Here is a 15,108-nt window from a genome sequence, read left to right on the forward strand (position 1 = left end):
TGTAGTTTGAGGATTAGAAATGGGTTATGGATGGCTGGGATTCTAGAGGGTCTAGGGAATATTGCGTAGCTAGAGGTTAAGCTAGTTTCTTTTTGGGCTGTAGCTGGATGAACGTGAATCTTTGTCGACGAAATTCTCGTGTGCGTGATGACGGTGAACGCGTGGGTGTGTAACAGGCGTTTTCTTGGAGAGACTTGAGAAAGAAAGAGAGAGAGAGAGAGACAGAAAGAGAGAAAGAGAGGGGGGAGAAAGGGAGAAAGACATTGATCAGGAGAGAAGAGGGGCAGAGGACGGAAGAGAAAAGGAAAGAGAGCGCTAGCGCTCCAAGTGCTTCGCGAACGGAACGTGAAGGCGATTTGTCAGTGAGGAGCTTTGGTTGGTGAGAGCATCGCGACCCGGGGATAAAGCGGTGTCGTCGCGTGCCTCGGCAAGGAAATCAAGAAACACCGTACGCAGTCGATCAAAAACTCGCCAGGACAACGGCCACCACCAAAATTTCTTGCGTTCGAGCAAAAAACGTCCGCCTTGTCGACGGTGTCATCAAAACTTTTCGTCAGGAAAACAGCAATTTCGAACTTTTTTCGACCTGGGGATGGAAAGGGGGGAAGGAGAGACAATCGTGTCGCCGTCTGGTCGTCTACCCTTTCTGGAACGACTGGTCACACATCTAACGGAGATATATACCGCGAGAATGAGCATGGTGACGCCTTAGGAGAGAGAAAGAGAGAGTGAGAAAGGGAGAGAGGGAGAGGGAGAGAGAGAGAAAGAGAGCAAAGCCAGCGTGCCAGAGAACTCGTACTCTCTTTGTTTCTATGAAAAAATTCGTACTGCAAAATCGCAAGAATCCTAACGATTTTCCGACTAGCTCCAATTAACGGTGTTTTCCTTTTTCGTGGTTTGGTCGCGATCGTAGAGTCTGTTTTATTCGTTAAATTCGATGATCGTACGTTCAAGTTTCAGCAGGCAACTTTCAGCTGGCGACCCTTCGTTCTGAACTTTACCTGGGAAAACTTGGATTTTCACGTGTTGCCCAAGGTTTACCTGAGATTCGGGATGAAATACCTCTGAAAACACACACAACAGGGAAGATAACCGCGTAGTCAATCAGCTTTACTGTCAGCATAAAAGAAATTTCCTTCGAAAGAGAGAAAAATTCTCAAGAAGTTCTTGAAAACTTGGTTTCCGTGTTGATATCTTTTGGTGAAAGGGGGGAGGAGGAATTTTGAAGTAATTGAGTGTATCGTTTGCAGGGATGGAAAAAACAATGAGCAAAACAATTTCCCCTGTTTAACGTTAATTGGAAAGAGGTTAGTGTGGAGAAAGCCGAGAGTTAATCAGTGCAAAACAACAGGCCGAGTAAGTTCTGTGTAGTTTCTAGTGTCCAGCGCAATATTTGGAGGTTAGAGTTGTATAGTTGAAGGAGTTAGGTTAGGTTGGCCTAGCGACAAGTTTAGTTGGGTGAAATTTAGGCAGGATAAACGAGGGTTGATTGGAGGATCGATGAAGGGAATTGATGGGCAATCGATCGAATTGAAATTTGGGGAGAGAGAAAAAAGACGGGATCGAGGAGGAGGAGGAGGAGGTTCTTAGTCGTGACAGTCCGCTGGCGAAGGAAAAATTCCATTCTTGCGGATGTTTCGGGTTTTCCCCTTCCTGCCACGATCCGACATCGGTTGGGAAAAGCAAGTGGGGATCCGAATTGTGTTCGTGAGCAATAACGAGGGAATTTGAACGGCACGTACTAGTTGCTTCGGTCGCGGCTGAGAAAAGCGAGAAAATTCGAGGAACGTCCTTCGGTGCCAATAACCTCCTAGAGAGCCCAATCGCTGAAGCGATGCGCCAACTCTCGTGCAGGGTGGACCGTAAAATTAGACAATCCCGCTCGAAGGTAAAAAGAATCAGTGCTGCACGGGGCACGGAGGGTGGAGGCACCACTTGAGATAGCACAGCCGATAAAACTTCCGCGAAGAGAAGCTCGATGACGAATTCTATAAAGCTCCGTCGAGAGGTTTCTGACTCAGCGGAGACTAATTGTCCATATTAATTTAACGATTAAACGTCGCTTGGCGCAGGAAATTCCCACACTACTGATCCACGTCCGAAATCTTAGAGACTGGAGACTTCCGGTTGTTCCAACAACAACAATAAACCTACTACCAGCATTTTCAAGAGTGATTTTCATGCGATTCGACAGTTCCTGTTAATTTTGCACAAGATCAGGAGATTAATCCCGATCACTTTCATGGAATATAATTAACTTCTAGTCCACTGCATTTGGAAGATTATTTTTTAACAGAGTTCGAGTCGCTGGCCGATATACCAAATTCATTTCCACGGTCAGCGAATCACTAAGACCACCAAGAAGAAAAAAAAGAAGAAGACTGTTATAATTAAGGAATAGAGACAGCGCATTTTACTCGTTCGATCGAGTTCTGGAGACTGACGCGCAATATTATAAATGCTTTTAGTCGATTTTGCCCACCGGCGAGCAATAGAATTGATCGTTAAAAGCTTAAGACAGCCGAGAAAAAATTGCTTAATAGGAAAGATTCGTGGCAAAGGTCGTCCATAGGCAGAATGTTCCGTCCAAGCGATCGGAAATTCGAATCTGGAAGATTGGAGAGTCGGGGTTAGCCAGGGTGATAGAGGTGAAAATGTGGAGAGAGCGGAAGTCTTTGGTAGCGAAGAGACACGAAGCAGCAGAATTCGGAGATGTGAAGGATTAGCTTAAGTGGTACAAATGACCAGCTTGACCATAACGGCGAGGAAGATCGAGATGCCACTGTCAAAGCCTAACCCATTCGTGCCGGCGAACGCGATCTCCACGCAGACCTACATCCCTGGCAGCGAGACCGACCATTTGCCCCCGTTGAAGGTGACGACGTTGGCTTCCTTGGCGGACCAGTGGCTTGGCATGAAGCACAAGGGACTACCGGGTCCCATAGTCTCGGAGTCTCCTTCCAGCCACGTGGTATCGTCACTTCCGGTCCACGCCGGAAACCACTTGACAGCGACGCATCTGCCCAGCCTTGGTTCCAGCGCCAACAGTAGCCTGCAGAACCTTTCCGGGAATCTGGAGTGCCTGAACCTGAGCCAGGCATCCCACGCAAGCCAGAATTCCCATTCCCACTCGCACTCCTCCTCGCATCCTCATTTCCACTCGCATTCCCATTCCCATTCGCATCCTCACACGCACCCACACGGCCACGGTCATCCACACTCCCAGTCGCAGCCAAATTCCCAGTCGAGCAGTCCGATGGTGAAGAACGGCAGGTCGGACGGAAGCTCCAGTGGCGGCGGCGGCGGTGTCGGTGGCGGTGGTGGTGGGACCGGAAGTGGGACCGGAAGTGGAGGAAAGAGCGGCGGAAAGGCGGTGATAGCGAGGCCCAAGGCTTTTAGCACTACCCCGGAAATAGCGTTGAAACTCTATTGGAACAAACTCTCGCCGTACGAGCACAAGGAGATCCTCAACTACCACGAGATCTACTTCCTCGGGATAAACGCGAAGAAGAGGCCCGGGAGGTGCGGACCCAACAATAATGACTACGACAACGATCAGGGACTCTACATCCACATGCCCCATGATCATGTCGCTTATAGGTACGAAGTGCTCAAGGTCATAGGAAAAGGCTCCTTCGGACAGGTAGTCAAGGCCTTCGACCACAAGACGTACGAGCACGTGGCGCTGAAGATGGTCAGGAACCAGAAGAGGTTCCACAGGCAGGCGGCCGAAGAGATCAGCATCCTCAGGAAGCTGAGGGAACAGGACAAGGACAACACGATGAACATCATACACATGTTCGACTCCTTCGACTTCCGGAACCACATCTGCATTACCTTCGAGCTCCTCAGCATCAACCTTTACGAGCTCATCAAGAAGAACAAGTTTCAGGGATTCAGCCTCCAGCTGGTTAGGAAGTTTTCCCATTCGTTGCTACAGTGCCTGGATGCTCTATACAAGAATAAAATTATCCACTGCGACATGAAACCTGAAAACGTCGTGCTCAAACAGCAAGGCCGTAGCGGTATCAAGGTGAGGTCCCTTTATCGCTCCTTCCAACCACTCGATTATAATCATAATTATATGTTTCTCGCTTTTTCTATATTACGCATCTATCAATTCAACCATTCTTACCGCTTATTTTCTTTTTCAGAGATTCCCATATCTATTATTTAATGTCTGCCAAATGCCCACTTTATCAAATTTACTGGAACTTATCGGACCAACGGCAATTATATCTCAAACGCGATACACGCGAAATTTCAGCCAATTAGCATAGTTATTGCTTTAATTGGTGGTCGCCAATGCACCGCCAACCAAGTTTAGAGAGCAGGACTACGAAGCAGTTGAATCCTTTCTGCAATTGCTTTGTCCTTTTTCGACGATTAAACGGACGATGAGCTGTTTGCTAACGCGAAGCACTCGATCCTCCGAAATTCGAGGCTGTTGAAGATCAACGAAACTCGTACAAGAGTCTCGTCCCTGACCTAAAGATCCACTGTTTCGTCCGATCGTGAAAAGTTTACAGCGATAGTTTATCGAATGAAACGATATTGCTGCGATAATGCTGTCTGCAGTTTGGATTGACGATACAACGCCAAACCACACACTTCCATTAAAGCAACAAGTTGATCTCCACAATTTCTCTCATCTCCGTGTAAACTTACGCACGTGATACTTCTTTAGAACCACGTTGTGATTCTACAATTAAATCTTTATTCGCCTGCAATTATGAGGAAGGAAACTCAGAGAGTTGAGTTTTTACGAAGATCGTAGAATTTGCAAAATGATCGATTGCTTACAAAGTCCTTTAAAATTCTTGTTATAGCAACATAAATATCGTGGCAAATATACTGCAGCCGTTACATCAAATTTATGAACACTACGCACATCCTCTCACGTATTTTGCAAATAAACTCGGCTGAGTTGCGAATTTATTTTCTTTTTCACTTTATTTATTGTGATTTCGCTTTTCATCTGTTTAACCAGCATCGCTAATGATACCAATCAAGAGCAAGCACGTTGAGTCTATTCTGTGATACACGGTGAATTAATCTCAGCATCATTTTTTTAACAGACCTAACAAAGGAAAGAATGAATAAAAGAAATTTTGTCGCGTTTTGCGAGCCTCTCCGGGAAAGTGTGTATCTTCGGTACTCAATCCAAATATAATTCGTCCCGTCATTCGTTGGCATCTATTTCTGAATTTGACGATTCTACGACACACTAACCCTTCCACCGATAAACAGATCCCGTATTCACGTATGTTCTCTTTGAACGTTCCCCTTTCTTTCACGAGTTCGCGCATATATTTTATTTTCAACATTAAGGGGAAAACCAAAGCCTTGCACAAAAAGCAGAAAGAGCAAGGTCTACCTACTCTGACGTACTTTTCCCATAGCCTCAACAATGGTCAGAAAAACCATTCTTTAGAAAAAAGGGGAAAAAAGTATGTTGCTGATAAATAGAAATTTTAAATTTCCATAAAAAGTGATCATGAATTTTTTTTGTACAAGTATAGAAAATCAATGGTGCAGCTACTAAATGAGTCTTTGTGGCTCCACTCGGGATTAGGCCGGATTGTTGACCGTATAAAGAATTGGGCCTTCCTCGGTAACGTGGAGGAGGGTTTAAATTCGAGAAGATGCACAGCGTGGCGCGATCGTAAAAATAGAGAGCGAATAGGCTTTCCGTTTACTATTAATAGAGTTTCGCGCATCGATAGCGAGTCTTTAATGTATCCACGGGAACTTTATCGGAAATTTACTCCGAACCACGCGTGCACCTGATATGGAATCGCTTTTTCCCTTCTTTCTCCCCAATACTGCAGTCACTTTCGAAATTAATCGATAAGACTGGAAAATTTTATTTATCGTTTCTATCACCGAGGGAAATTTCTTTCTCTCTCTGTCTCTTGCTCTCTCGCTCTCTCTCCGAGTTTGAGAAAAATAGAAAGAATCCTTAAACCGGAGAAACAGACTTAGGAACTTTTAATTAAAATAGTAATGAGAAGAACAAAGCACTATATTCAGCAATAAAAATATAAAGAATGCGAAGAATCAGGTCAATACGATCGATAGTGGCAAGCATCGATGATAAAACAAACAAATTCCTAGTGGCCGATGTAAATTCGTTCCATAATATCCGTTTGGTTGGTGTCAAGTGCAGCTGGGCTTCGTTTGCCCGTTAAATATTGATATTTCAATTTTACGCTCGTTAAATACGACGCTGTTTTCTCACAAGTCCACTGATTTCTTTCAATAGAAATTTACTGGCTCAAACCGCGAATACATAAATCTTTCTGCAACTGACAAACCATGACTCTATTTTTCGTCCTATCTCGTTAAAATTGAATCAATCGTCTCATTAAATTATATTATCTCTTTTAACTGCCTTAACAAGATTCTTGCGCGAAGTAGTCATAAGAATTTTAAGAGATGCGGATAGAAAAATAAGTGTGTTAAATAAGTGATATAAAAAACTAATTATGAAATGGAATTTCAGGTAATAGACTTCGGTTCGAGTTGCTACGAGAACCAACGAGTATTCACGTACATACAATCCCGTTTCTACCGAGCACCGGAGGTGATACTGGGTGCTCGTTACGGAATGCCGATCGACATGTGGAGTTTGGGCTGCATCCTGGCGGAGCTCTACACCGGATTAGCCCTTTTTCCCGGCGAGGACGAAGCTGATCAAATGGCGTGCATAATCGAAATGCTAGGGATGCCACCGGTGAAACTGTTGGAGGGCGCAAAACGTTCGCGCCAATTCATAAGCTCCGAAGGTTATCCCAATTACTGTACCGTTTCGGTATTGGCTGACGGGACGACCATGTTGAACGGTAGACTCTCGCGGAGAGGCAAGTACCGGGGTCCTCCAGGCTCGAGGGAGCTAAAGCACAATCTGCGCGATTGCTTCGACCCGTTGTTCCTCGACTTCATCAGGAGGTGTCTAGAATGGGATCCGGACCTGAGAATGACGCCGGGCCAAGCGTTGAAACACGCCTGGCTGAGGCGCAGGCTGCCCAAAGCACCGAACGAGAAGCCAACGGCGGAGTCTCTTCCTCCAGTTTCAGCATCCAACGCTGCGACTGGAACGAACTCCGTCCTAACGACCACGACAACGACGACGGTTGCGGAAAGCACCACCGTAGCGATTCCCGCGCAGTCGATCGTCACCAGTGTCGCCACGGTCAACGGGAACGGCTCCTCAAGCCTCAGGACCTCTGCCTCTTCCAAGAGGACCACCGTGAAAACCAACACTCTTCAGCCATCGAACGGTAGCTCGACTGCCAAGCGAATGACCACCGACGATTCCTATAATCGATTTCGCAGTCTCCACGCTAGGCACTCTCAGGCGCAGCCGCAACATCCGGTTAGCCTCGAGGCGATAGGCTCCAAGATGACGGCTTCGGGGTACCAGCAGGTACAGCAGAACGTGCAGCACGAGGGTAGTCATAGCAGTCACGGGTCCTCCGGCGGATCCAGCTGGCCCCAGAGTGGCAGGAAGTGCGACAAGCTTTGTTGCAGAAGAATCAGCCGGGGTATCGTTCCCTTGACTGCAGACGACTCGCTGTAACCGTTCTTGTTTTCTTCTTCTTACGGTAGACTGGGCGGCGAACGCCTAAACTCGCTTCTAACCCCCTCGATTCCCTCAACCATCTTACCAACGCTTCCTCTCTCTCCCTCGCTGCATTTTCCTGCTTCTTTGCTTTCGAGCACCTCCTCGAGGTCCCTCTAGAAAGCCAGCAGCGAAGTTTGATAAAGGGACAGAGAGTAGCTATCAATCAATTCTGCATGGGGTTAGATCCGAGAAGTCTACCATTACCTAGAGTTAAGAGAGAGAGAGAGAGAGAAAGAGAGAGAGAGAGAGAGAGGATGGCCTCGTGGTTGACCTCAGCTTACTGTGATCTTCGTGACGCGTTCATATAGATGCGTCTGTGCGACCAAAATGTCTCATAAGCCACAAGCGTCGGTGGCAAATGCAGTCGAGGTACTGGGACCTGCCGATTATGGTGTATCCTGAACAGTGTCCATCGCTGCTCGTTATCCTTTAAGTGCGAAGTTGCTGTTGGCAATGAATTTCTCGCAAAGTACATTCTGATCGGTGCAAACAATCTTTCAATACTTGTATAACTTTTGCTTTGTAACTTAATTTCGTATCTTTTCGATTTACCGTACAAAGTCTGTGTAATTTCAATCGCGATCACAACGAAGCTTGCCAGCAGCAATTGGACGTTGTGACGGATCACGCGAAAGGGTAGAGAGTGATTCAGTTAAGCCTGTTGAATCGTGATATTGAACAGGACGTCATTTGTGATATGGAATTTAGGTGTATTGGGATTTATATGGAGGAACATATATAATTAAAGTAAATGTAAAGTACATAATAATGCTATATATCGCGCTATTGTAAACGACTACTTAATATACGGTCTTGAGAGGCAAACTGAAATCTAACTACTGTCGAGTCCTATTGAGTCAAGAAAAGGCAAAAGCTTCGCGTATCTGCAGAATGCATCCTTCTATCGTTATTACGCGTTTCACCCAGTAATTCATTTCTCATTTATCCATTCGATTCCTCTTTTCCTTAAAAATGCGTAATTAGGTCGATTCATAAATTAAACATTCAATTTAAATTTTAAAGAATACACTCGAAGGTTTGCGCTTTCGCGAGGACAGATTGAAACGGTTAAAGACCGATAAGAACGGTCGTTTCTTCATCTATACTTAAGAAATAAGTAATAATCGTCAGTACCACTGCCAAAACACTTTCCTAAAACATTAAGTTCAGCGTTCGCTTTCTTCTTTCAAGGATCTCGAGCGCTTGCATAGTTTGCGAACCTCCTAGTCCCCTAATGTCAAACATGGTTGCGATTACGAGATGCTGCAGGCAACACGACTTAATATTTTGTGTTTTGTACATTTTATTATTAGTATTTTTCCTTTATAATATGGCGCGCGCTTTTCATCACTAGTATTTTTATCTCTCGTTTTTTATCACTAAATTTTACTTTTCATTTTTAACCTTAATTTATATACACGACTTTGAAAAGATTCCTTTTACGCTCTTGCGAGGCGTTTGGCATTTTAACTTTTGAGCAATAATATATTTTTAAGTAGCTATGTACGTTCCTCGTGCTTGAAATCACGTGAATTTCATACCTGAAGCGCTTAATACTCAAATGGATAAACCGAAAGATTTGTCTACAGATCTAAAGAAACCTTTTTTTCGGCAGCTATGCCGAGGTCCCAGAATTTTAAAGATAAGGGAACTCTCCATGAGATTTTGTACGTTCCAGCTAATCGTCTGGCTGAGGTCTCCGCTCTAAAGCACCCATAATGTTGTTGTTCCTTAAGATAGGTAGAGAAAGAGAAAGAGAAAGAGAAAGAGAAAGAGAAAGAGAGAGAGAGAGCTTTTCGCTTTTATGACTTACACGAGCGTCTCGCATTTGCGTTATTGTCGATTGATTGCTTTGCTGTGATGAGCTCACTTATTCTTGCTGCAACTTCGGCTCAAAAGTGTATCTGTGTACCATTGACTGATCTCGAAGAAGATTGCGCAAACTATGTATCAGTATCGTGCGAGCGAAGATACTTACATTAATCTATGTCTAAGCGATCGCTTCTTCTGTTGCTTTCTGGTACCGAATCCAACGTGCGACGTTTTATTATGTCTTAGCCTTTAGCGAACCCATTCTATTATAGACACGTTAAGAAAGCTTGAAAGCGTGCAGCAAAGAAACAGCAACTAAACAATTTAAATCAATTTTGTATAATTTCTACTTTTCATTGATCATATCGTGGCCCACCTCAATATTGTAAGGTGAATAATCGCCATGTGTTTTATAATGATGTATTTTATTGAACATAAGTATCGTGCTTCAAAAGAAAAAAAAAATTGTTAATTCTTGAAGGACGCTTCTTCTAGACGCATGTTGGAATATTTAAAATAACCTAAGGTTTTTCACTCCAGGTGTGGTACACCTGGGACATTCTTGTAAAATAATTAGTGCCTATGAAAAAGAATTAGGCATTGCTGATTGTATCGAGTCACTAGATCTAAACTGGCGGGTTTGACTGAGCTAAGAGACGATTACTAAAAGACATTACCGTGCGCTTTCAAGTAGTCTTAGATAAGGACGGTTTTCAGGATCGTAGGCTTTTAGTTAATGACTGGCGAGACTTCGTTATCCACTGCAAGCGCAAAGCTGTGGTTCCCGTTGCGCGCGTGCCTTACTTTATTCTGCCCTAATTAATCCCACCTCTTCTTCTATTTGTACATACGATATCTAAATCCCACCTAACCGTGTATTATTGTCATCCGCGTGCATTTTGGTTTGCTAATGTATACTCGGTAAAGTCAAAAGCCCGTATGTGTAATGTAGAGAGCTAATTATGGTAGGAGACCAGAGGGGTTGATCCCGTTGGCCTTCCACGTTCACTACGAATATGTGCAGGGATATATTGATGAAGTCTCATTAGCCGTAACGAACACCGGAAACCGTCCACCCTCGCAATTAAGTTCTTCGATCCCGACGACGCGTGTGTGCATGTATGTGCTTGTATGTTTTGAGCGTGCGAATGTGTCTATATGTATATACTTTTATGTGTAATCACGTGCAAGAGTGAAAGTTGCTTGGACGACGACCTTGCACGCTTATCGATACTCGCCACCCCCTTCTCCCCCTCGACCAGTTTCCCCACTTTTCCCACCTCCACCCTTTTAACCCTTTTCACTAGCTACCTTTTAAGTAAACTTCATCCCCATTCTCGTTCATTCGCAGCAATTTTATAACGAAGTATTTTAAACGAGGATTTGTGATTTTAAACGATATGTCATGTTGATAGAAAACTTTCGATACTGAGATTTAGCGATTTATAACGACAAATTGTAGATTCGGTGTTCAATCTAAATAAATTACATCACATATTGAACGCATTTGCGTAGAGGAAACAAACTGCTCGTGATGTTGCATGCTGTGCCCAGACTCATTGTAGTATTTTTTTTTTTTTTTTGGTTTTGTGCGTATGACGCGCTTTGTAGTAAATTCAGCTCTAAAGACCAATTGACTCCTTAATGATGTTATTAATGTTCGGCTTATAAAGATTGTCGAAGTATTCATTCATGATTTCGTTGAGACAGGGTTTGCTTTTCGAGCTGGGTCGCCATTGAATCAGCGAGCAACGAAGACGCTCTCTTGTAAATAAAGCTCGTCCGATTATATAGTACGACTATTATAGTAGACCGCAGTAGACTTCGTTTAATAGAGATACGAAAATTAGTAAAAATGATTCGTGGCCAAGAAATATGATTATTTAGTACAAAAGTATCGCAAGAATTAATGTCAGTCGCCATTCTCGCGTCCTGTGCCTCTCCGAAGAAAGTTAAAACTCCCAAATATCTAAAATTCGAAATTAATCATTTCAAACTAAAACATGGCCACCGTACGGTAAAGGATACATACGGAATTTGATGGAAAAGTTCTATATCACCAATTACAAAGGTGATGTATGAAACTTTTTTGAAACTTCAGCCTCAAAGGTTGTTTCGAGACCTTCGGATTAGCGGAAGATTCTTTTACACGGATTTAACGAGCAAGTGATTTCTCGAGGTGGAGATACTGGCGTCTTGATCGAGCAGTCGGTAAAGTAGATCCGCTCGGAATCAATGAAGAATAGAGGCCAGATACAGGATATTGATAAAATTGGCGAAAAATGTTGCCACGAGAAAATTTGGCGAGAGCAACGATTTACGAAAGTGTCCATTTTTGCGCTAGTTAGGTGGGTTGGGATGAAGAAGGCAAACGCGTTAAAAACCGCTGCGCTTTTGTAGAATGATTGATGTAGAATGATATTAGCATGTCGTATCGTGCGTAAGCGTTTGTATGATAGTTAAGAGTTTCGTAATTAATCGTTTTAGAAACGAGCGTATTAGTTATAAGTACGACCAGTGAGATAAACGCGATGGTGCAAGAGAATTCCTTGGCTTTGACCGATCGCATCAATATTGCGAAGCCTTCATTTCAATATAAAAACAAATACACACTTGTAACAAGCAAATCTTCATTCTTGCGTTTCATTTCGAATATATCTTTGATTTATCAACTTTTATATGTATATACACGTATATAAATATATATGTAGCAAATTTCGAGACCCTTGCCTCTGTACCGTAATTATGCATTTTTTTTATTTATATAAAAATCTGTTCCTAAGACGAAGATAAGCAATCACGCGCCAATTTATCTCGTTGATTAAAATTGATTATTTCGTCCGTCTCATGTACTTTGTTGCAAGTTGCATCAAAAAAGTACTCGTTTTCACACAATATTTTATGCAATGCATACAAATTCCGAGGCAAGGGATCAAAATACGAAACAGCAAGCGAATTTTTCACATTATCAGCGAGGAAAATGGCCATTTATTATCGCTACTGTCGCGATAGCACAATGAATTGAATATTAATATTCTTCATGCACTTCAAATCAGTAAAAACAAGAATGTATCCTTATCAATGCAAAAAAATTTGTAGCAGGATCGCGTAATTTTAACCAGGCGTGCAATGAGAAGAAAAACTAACCTTCCTCTTAACTGATAATTTTTTTCAAAACTTTTCAGAAAAATGGATTATATTGTTAAGAGTCGTGGAACGTTTAGTACGTTGCTGGCAATAGATGACAATATGCAATACAAGATTACATTTGTAAGGTTCTATGAAACTTCATCAGTAATGTAATTTCATATTTATTAAAGTGTTTTTGCGATCCCGGTCAAAGCGATGATTTTTACAATCGTGAAAACACAAATACGCTCTGCTTTGCATACTGATTGTACGATGAAACAAAACGAATGCATTCTATTAAACATACACAAAACATGATGATTATCATTGAAGCAGAATACAATGCATTAGGCAAAACAAAATTTTTATCGAATCATTCATCGATAAATCGTTTAGTGCTTCATTAATTTTGGCTATGCCAGTGAAATTCGCCTTTATCTGTAATCAGAGAAAAATGCATTTTCATTATTAACGAGAACAAGGCTTATAGTAAAATTTATTGACTGACGTATTTTATATAATTTTCTTATAATTTTATAACAAAATTCAAATCAAATTCTTACCTCTCGATTCAACAAACTTCCACAATGCATTTCCACTTAAAAAAATCTACTGTCAATTATTTACCAAAGACTAAGAAAAACAATAGTATGGTACCAAACTCGGCAGAATTTTACAGAAACTGAATAATAAGCTGCAAACGATTTTTACATATTTTCTTTTTTTTTATACTTTTAAAGTATAAAAGAGCGTTTCGAGTGGAAACCGATGAAAGTAAATTTTGCAGTTAGTAAAAATTGTTATCGTGATTGGCTGTATTAATTTGATCGTGTGCCGAATAAAGCAGAAATAAAAATATAATAAGAGAATTACGAAAGTTGATGGTAGCTCGGTTAATGCCGGCTACAGAGCTAATTTAGAAATGGGCAAGTGTTGGGTGCGTGTTAAATTTCTAGAGTTACACTAGAACCTTTTTCTTATCTTTCAAGCGACAATGCAAAGTTTGATCTCTTATTCACGCGTCATTACGCATAGATATAATAGTATATTTACGTAATTAGTGATAGAATTGAGAAAAATCGTGCTCGTACGTCCAGCCGCGTATATTCCCACCTTTCTAACCATAGAAATCTTAAGGAAATAACGGTGGAAATACTTAAAAACAATATTATACACGTACACCATCATTATTATTATTATTATTATTATCAATATGTATTGATTAACAATTAATACGTATTAACACGCATTGAAATGACACACGTTAATGCATTAATTATTCGTTGTAATTAATGCATATACTATAGTATATTATTATATATTGTATATGTCGCGTGCGATATCATTATTATTATCTATTATTACGACTGCTATTATTATTATGTATTAATTGAACGATTAATACATATTAATAAACATAAAAACGGTTATATATAATGTATTAATTATTAATGAATTAATACATATATTGTACGTAAACTGCATATATTACGCGTATATACGATTGAGCGATAAGGAGATATCCGATTGTCCTGTAAACAGCGCGATTTTTGTTTTTTCAGCCTGAATAAAAAACAGAGATCTGAAAAAATCGCACGGTTTTAGGACGATCGGATGAAATTGTTCATACCTCTCACGACTCAAACCCATCTAACTGTAAACGAGCTCTCGCTGTGAGCGAAAAAAGGGCGAATCTGACGATTTTTTAAAGGAGTGACTCCAACTTGATTAAGAAACGAAATAAACGCTGCTTACCACAGTTATATGATAAATGTAGACTTTTCTTACCTTTCCCAATGCTCCCATTCAAGTTACGAAAATTGGTTTGTACTCCGATTATGATAAACAAGATGATTTACTGCTTATGACTATATTGGGACGAATTTTGTATGTCCTGATCAATCGATACCTTATTTAACGATAATCAAACGCTTGGGATGTACACCTCCTTATCCCACTCTTCTGTTTGTCATATGTCTAAAGAAAGGCAGATGTTGTAAGGATCAAAGTTATCCTAAAAAGTAAGGAAGCATTACAAATATTTGTAGTTCTTTTGTCGTGGAATAAATACATAATTGGCCTCTGAATTGACAAGTTTGGTCAAAATGCAAATCGGGGATGAAAATAAGATTATTAGGTCGAGGATATTTTTAATACCCCGTTATATGTTTGCAATCATCTGACGTCAGAAAGTTCAGGCACGAATGACTGACTTCGATCGAATAATTGAATGCACCGATGATGCAAAGGTGTCTATAGTTTTTTTTCAGAGAAGGGCGGTTGACCTAAATTTTGCTCAAATTGACTTACTGGTGTATGTAGTGAATATAATCCATTTTTGTAGTTTCCAGGAATAAGGATATTCGAGTATTACGTACCGTAAAAGACTAATGGAGGAATTACCTAATCAAATTCTAACCTCGACTGACCTTGAATATCACTGTTCAAGAGTTGAGTCGTAAATTTTGTTCCTGTGAGTAACGTTGTTACACTTGATTATCGTTAAAAACATTTGATAAAGCAGCAATCCGACGAAAGAT

General features: G+C 41.5%; 1 protein-coding gene and 1 long non-coding RNA gene across 2 annotated transcripts; one reads left to right on the plus strand and one right to left on the minus strand.

Annotated features, from left to right (window-relative positions):
- Positions 1 to 33: 33 nt before the first annotated feature.
- Positions 34 to 7,594, plus strand: LOC136780268 (dual specificity tyrosine-phosphorylation-regulated kinase 2-like). Its single transcript, XM_066738525.1, has 2 exons — positions 34 to 4,033; positions 6,506 to 7,594. The coding sequence occupies exons 1-2, from the start codon at positions 2,741 to 2,743 to the stop codon at positions 7,580 to 7,582; spliced, it is 2,370 nt and encodes a 789-aa protein (XP_066594622.1). The 5' UTR covers positions 34 to 2,740; the 3' UTR covers positions 7,583 to 7,594.
- Positions 7,595 to 12,891: 5,297 nt separating this feature from the next.
- LOC136780276 (uncharacterized) lies at positions 12,892 to 15,064 on the minus strand. The gene is made up of 3 exons (XR_010823742.1): positions 14,879 to 15,064; positions 14,357 to 14,582; positions 12,892 to 13,006 (listed from the first exon to the last, which is right to left on the minus strand). It is a non-coding gene; the product is annotated as an uncharacterized lncRNA (long non-coding RNA).
- Between the last annotated feature and the right edge of the window lie 44 nt (positions 15,065 to 15,108).

This window comes from Prorops nasuta, unplaced genomic scaffold, assembly GCF_024137725.1.
Source record: "Prorops nasuta isolate Cenicafe-Biocafe unplaced genomic scaffold, Cenicafe_Pnas_1.2 PNAS00018, whole genome shotgun sequence".
In the NCBI taxonomy this organism is placed as follows: domain Eukaryota; kingdom Metazoa; phylum Arthropoda; class Insecta; order Hymenoptera; family Bethylidae; genus Prorops; species Prorops nasuta.

What these genes read in the sequence shown, in the direction of transcription:
- LOC136780268 (XM_066738525.1), top strand. Translation starts at nt 2,741, where the DNA reads ATGACCAGCTTGACCATAACGGCGAGGAAGATCGAGATGCCACTGTCA. An exon ending in AAGGCCGTAGCGGTATCAAG is followed by an intron (nt 4,034 to 6,505) that starts GTGAGGTCCCTT and finishes ATGGAATTTCAG; the next exon opens with GTAATAGACTTCGGTTCGAG.